The sequence below is a fragment of the Psammomys obesus genome, unplaced genomic scaffold (genome assembly GCF_907164565.1).
Source record: "Psammomys obesus unplaced genomic scaffold, mPsaObe1.curated_primary_1811, whole genome shotgun sequence".
In the NCBI taxonomy this organism is placed as follows: Eukaryota; Metazoa; Chordata; class Mammalia; order Rodentia; family Muridae; genus Psammomys; species Psammomys obesus.
The window spans coordinates 5,292,955-5,299,221 of NW_026596051.1; the positions used below are offsets into that span (position 1 = coordinate 5,292,955).

The window sequence follows — 6,267 nt, forward strand, 5'->3', positions numbered from 1 at the left end:
CTCACTACCCTCTAGCAAAGGTAGACTTAGAATGGGAATCTCAAATGAATTAAGAAGTTTACAGTGAAAACTTTGGGGTTAGCTATTGTTCTGCTGAAAAATTTTTGCATAATAAAAATAATGCAAAAACTTTTCAATAATAATACTGTTTTAATAAGTAAATGTTTCACTATACATACTGGGCAAATAAGGCAAGGATGTTGGTTTGAGCTTAAAGGCTGAAGGATTGTTTTGGGCAAGAGAGATGGTTTGGGCTTGGCAGGCCAGGTGATAGGAGAATAGAACAAGTATTATGTCCCAAACTGGGCTAAAACAGGGCCAGGGGTAAAAGCTCATATACTGAAGTCTTCAGAGAGGATAACAGAACTGAGAAAATTAGAAGTCAGGAGAGGTAGTAGAACGGACATTCTCATCCACCAAGGGAACTCTAAAGGCTCCAGTCTTTGGCACAGGGGGTAGACAGGGGTCACAGGAGGCTTGGGTCTTGCCACAGCTTTCCATGTGAGGCTCTGGTATGGCTCCTCTGGCTGCATGGATACAGGGCTGTAGGTCAGTTGCCTTCTTACAAGCGTTGAGGCTCGAGCAGTTGAGGCTGTGGTCCAGAGGCCCAGGCTTTGGAATGAAAGAAACAGCCACTCCATTTTTTATCCTGGGTTTAAAGGCTGACGAAGGCTTGGGCTCTGGTTTTTGTCTTCTGTTTGTCACCTCTAGGACTTCAAACCACAGCGGCCCATCAAATCGCCTAATCCCCTTCTTGCACTGGCTGAGAGCCCTCAGCACTGTCTCCTTGGCACAAGGGTCTGGAAGCTCCTCAGAATGCTCTGCAGGGTGTATTCCCTGGCCCAGAGAGGTCAGGGGGCTGTCTCTGCCCTCACGAGGGGCAATCTTGACAGTCACCGGGCTGCTGGTCCATCCAGGGTTCCGTACACTCCAAAGCCATCGTTTCATATAGGCGTCCCAGGCGCTGGAGAGCTCAAGGCCCAAGGTGGCCTCTGAGGGAGGTCTGATGGAGGACCGCCTCCAGGTCCCCACCACCCTTTGGGGTGTGTGGGGGTTCCGAAGGGCAGCAGTCTTGGGGCCACGGCCTTGCTGAACGCAGGCAGGCCAAGGCCTAGACTTTGTGTGCCTGTGGGCAGGAACAGGCAGCGGTCTCTGGGGAGAGCCTAAAGAGCTGCCCATGCTCACTGCTTTCGGCAAGCAAGGACCTTCCAAGGGCAGAACCGTTGGCCTTAGGCACGAGGCTGCGAGAAGACTGTGGGAATCCACACACATGCTACAGCTTCAAGACACTCGTTGAAGAGTTACCACTGGTTTCTCCTCAGTGTGATATCCAGATTTACTCATTCGGACCTGTACCACACTTTTAGAAACTGTAAAATTCGTACATGTTTGTAAATACATGTATACTGTGGACATAAATCTAGAAATATCTCTATCTATTTGCCCCACAGTACTGAAATTCTGGAATTTTTCTATGAACTTCAATAGATTCCTATTCAGTGAGGAGTGGTCTTGTGTGGCTCTTTTTGTTTAGCATTGATGATATTAACATTTCATCTCTGATGTGGCAGACACCTTATTTTTTTAATTTTTTTAATATTAATTACAGTTTATTCACTTTGTTTCCCAGCTGTCGTGCTCTCTGTCGTTCCTTCCCAATCTTACCCTCCCACCCTCATCTCTTTCTATGCCCCTCTCCAAGTCCACTGATAAGGGAGGGCCTCTACCCCTTCCATATGACTCCAGCCTATCAGGTCTCATCAGGACTTGCTGCATTGTTTTCTTCTGTAGCCAGGTAAGGCTGCTCCTGTCAAGGGGAGGTGATCAAAGAGCCAGCTGCTGAGTTCATGTTAGAGACAGTCCCTGTTCCACTTACTAGGGAAGCCACTTGGATACTGACCTGCTATGGGCCAGATCTGTGCAGGGGTTCTAAGTTATCTCCATGCATGTCCTTGGTTGGATTATCAGTCTCAGTAAAGACCCCTGAGGCACCTCATTTTTATTTACATCCTAAATCATTCCATTGTAAAGAAATTTGCATTTGTTGATCATTTGCATCAAGTGATCCATGTCCGTTAGAAACAATCTTGCTTCAAGCTCTCAATGTACACTAGTTTGTATGGACAAATTAGTCTTGGACAGTCATGGTAATCCTTGTTTTGTCTCCATAACAGACCAAGGAATTGTTCTCAGTTCTGCACAATGGTGATACCTGACCAGCAGCCTCACTCTGGTTTTATTTTTGTCATTTAAAGAGAAAAAGGTATAATGATTTTTAGAATTTACAGGAATAGCATATGGGGTATTTACAGAAGGAAAATTTCTTACATTATAAGAAAATGAGCATTATTCATTTGTATATTCTTTTCTTATCATTGTTAGTAGTGTTTTCTTTCTTCTTTCTTATTTTATTTATTGCAATATATTCACTTTATATACCAGCTGTAGCCCCCTCCCTCATCCCTTCCCAATCCCACTTTCCCTCCCTCTTCTCTTCCCATACCCCTACCCCAGTCTACTGATAAGGGATGTCCTCCTCTCCTTCCATCTGACCCTAGCTTATCAGGTCTCATCAGGACTGGCCTGCATTGTCTTCTTCTGTAGCCTGTTAAGGCTGCCTGCCACCTCAGGAAGGAGATCGAAGAGCCAACCACTGAATTCATGTCAGAAACAACCCCTGTTCCCCATACTAGGGAACCCATGTGGAGACTGACCTGCAATGGGCTACATCTGTGCAGGGGTTCTAGGTTATCTCCATGAATGGTCCTTGGTTGGCATATCAGTCTCAGAAAAGATCTCTGAGGGTGAAAACAGGGAACAGGACAGGAGCCTCCACAGAAGGCCTCTAAAAGACTCTACCCAGCATGGTGTTGAAGCAGACGCTGAGACTCACAGCCAAACTTTGGGCAGAGTACAAGGAATCTTATAGAATAATGGGGAAATGAAAGACCTGGAAGGAACAGGAGCTCCACAAGAAGAACAAAAGAACCAAGGAATCTGGGCCCAAGAATCCAGAATTGCCATTGTGTGTGGCATAAAGTAGTAAGAACGAGTCTCAGGTTTTAAACAAATAAATCCTCTGCATGGGTGGGGGAGAAACTCAGACCTTCACACTTTTTGACAATTATTGGCTACTCTAAGAGAGGGAGTGAGTTTTCTTGAAGGTAGTCCTTGCTGTTCTACTTAAGCTCCAGTAAAAGACTATGTATTCATGCACGTACAGGCAGCACTAAATGAACTCAGAGGGTTTAAAAAGAGAGAGACTATGAAATTGGGATGGAATATTGATGGGGGAAGGTAGTATAACTGAAGTAGAAGGATTATAGGTGTTTGATCAGAGTATGTTATATGCGTGCACGAAATTCTCAAGCAATAAAAATAAAATACAAATAAAGCCTTTTGAAAAGAAAATATAGTATCGATACATCGCTTACACGTTTTTCACACAGAAATAAATTCCCTATTTAATTTCCCATTTTTGTCTAATTCTTTCCACTAAACAATACTACCTATGTCTTCATTGCTCTGTGCTGTCTTCTGTTTGTTCTCTCAAGCCATTGCACTTTCTCATTTTGTAATGGTGCATCTTTGTTCAAAAACTTGGGGTCAAATTTTGCTTATATTTTTCATCACTTCTCTTAAATTCTTCCCTGAGAGTATTCTTAATTAAATGTTTACAAACATCTTTTTATATAAACAAAATACCAAACAACTCACCTATGTACATTTCAGCATTCCCAGACATAAGCACCCACCACAACAGTAAGTTTTAATGGTTCCATCGCCTTACAAAGGAGCATGTAAGTTGAATCACTCATCCTGTTTCCCCCAACCTGCTCTGGGCCCTCAACAACCACTAATCCACACTGTATGTCTACAAATTACACTTTCAAGGGCATCTATTTCTGAGGAGTTGAACCACATGTGACTCTTTCTGACTAGCTTTTTTCAACATTGTTCTAACTGAACCATGTATGCCAATACTGTTGTCGTCATGAAATCATTCTACTGTGCAGATATATTACATTTCATGCATTTCTTCATCAGCAGATGGACACTTAATCTGTCTGTGCATTTGTACTAAGAATAACAGTGCTCTAAACATTTGACTAAACAAGTTTTAGACAAATATTTTTATTTTTTTAGAAAACAAAATTTCTGGGCCATTTGTTAGTGCTATATTGAAAGACTAGAGAAACTGGCAAAATGATTTCTAAACTGGCAGCAACGTTTCTCTCTCTCCAATTGTATATGAGGAGTCTGGTATCTACTGGTGGTCCTCAAACTGATAATCACCTGGCTTTTGATTCTAGACAGTATAAGCTGTAGGAAAAGATACTTTGGCAGAGATTGATTTGTGTTCAATGATTGAACATCTCATGACCTTCATTTCTACTAGCATCTCTTTGTTGAAAAAAAACAGATTCACACCTGTTGTTTTCGCATAGCTGGGCTATCTGTTCACTTTATGTTCTGCATTTTTTTTCAGTTAAAAAAATTCTATGGTAATTTTTCATTGTACTGTGTTTTGTAAAGACACGTTCATACACATACACAGAGTATGTTGATCGTATTATCCCCACATCTGTTCCTTTTGTTTGACTTATTACATGTTCACCTTCTGACTAATACCATCTCATCTACTAGACCACTTAATTTCTACTTTTATGTCATGTGTACATCCTTGACTTTATGTATCTACATGAAATTTAGAAGCCACAAATAAAACTACACTCATTTTTTTCAGACTGGTCTTATTTGTTGATATGATTATCTTCACAGAATTAAATTTCATGAGAATAACACAAGTTTTTTTGGGGGGATGGGGAATGTGAAAAACAGAAGTTTGTTTCTTCATTTCTTTGTTGTTAGACATTTTACTATTTTGTTTAGTGCTACAATAGGGATTTACGTACAAGAATGTCTGTAACATGTTGAATTAAAGTTCCTTGGGTGTCATATCCAAATCTTGGAGATTATGATCTCTCAGTCATGGACTTTTGAAAAGGATTATAGTACCGCCCATGAAATTCCTTCATAAGGAGCAGGTGGAAATTCAATCACAAATCCATTAGTCAGTTTTGACTAGGTTTGCAATTAACTCAATTGAATATGAAACCAACTTAAAAGCAACCTTACCAGGTCACAGAAGAAGACAATGCAGCGACTCCTGATGAGACCTGATAGACTAGGGTCAGAAGGATGGGGAGGTGGACCTCGTTTTCAATGGACTGGGAGAGGGACACTGGTGGGAAAAAGGGAGGGTGGGGTTGGGAGGGGAGGAGGGAGGGAGGTACAGGGGGGATACAAAGTGAATAAACTATTTAATACAAATAATTAAATAATAAAAAATATTTTACAAAAGCAAGTTGCTAGGCACTCTAATGAAGGACTTCTCAATCATATTATTTGAAGTGGGAATATCCACTACCAACGTAGTTGGCACCACAATAGCAGACTAAAGAAATGAAAACCTAAAACACTGTATTTTCTTTTGCCTTTACTCATGCTGGTAAGTTTCTTCATTTTCCTGCTGCGACTGCCACATTCTGTCATTGATACTAGAACTGCCCCATTTTACCAAGAGCTAATATTGGTGTGGGCTTCCATGCCCTGTTTTGATTAATGCTGTGTGAACTCAGTGCTTTGTGAATTCTGGCCAGGTCTTCCACCAACGGAGCTATAAACCCAGCCCTTCCTTACAAGCCATTATTTTGTATGCTACCTGCAAAATAACATTAGCAACAATAGAAATAATAGAGACTAAAAGAGATTTACTCGAGAAGGTTTTTTTACTTGTTAATACATGAATTCAGTTCATATGTCCATAGCATTATGGTAACTTGAAGTTATGGTAACACACATAACTTAATTATGGTGTGCTACTAGGCATACTATAATGAGAATATTTGCGATAAACTTCTGTATTATTTTAGGGTATGTTTTCATTTAAGTCAGTTCAAATTGTATATTTGAAGGGAATTTGAAAGCCATTCGACATTTTTCTTTATTTAAAAACAGTTGAGGACTATCTCACAAAATTTATTATTTGTTTAAATCATCTTATAATTTTGTTAAGATGATAATTAAGATTCAGTAGATACTTTGTGTGATTTTAAATTCTATAATTCTAGCAGGAAAAAAGTTATAGAAGGACCAATGATCTTGGCTGACCGTGATCTGACTGATTGGAAATGAGGAACCTTGAAAAGGCACGCAAACACACACACACACACACACACACACACACACACACACACACACACA

The 6,267-nt window shown here is 40.6% G+C and overlaps 1 protein-coding gene across 1 annotated transcript; it reads right to left on the minus strand.

Moving 5' to 3' along the window:
- Window positions 1-375: 375 nt before the first annotated feature.
- Pom121l12 (POM121 transmembrane nucleoporin like 12) lies at window positions 376-1,179 on the minus strand. Its single transcript, XM_055624025.1, has one exon. It carries the CDS (start codon window positions 1,177-1,179, stop codon window positions 376-378), a length of 804 nt encoding a protein of 267 aa, XP_055480000.1.
- Window positions 1,180-6,267: the final 5,088 nt, after the last annotated feature.

Coding starts and splice junctions, on each gene's coding strand:
- Pom121l12 (XM_055624025.1), bottom strand. CDS start 1,179: ATGGGCAGCTCTTTAGGCTCTCCCCAGAGACCGCTGCCTGTTCCTGCC.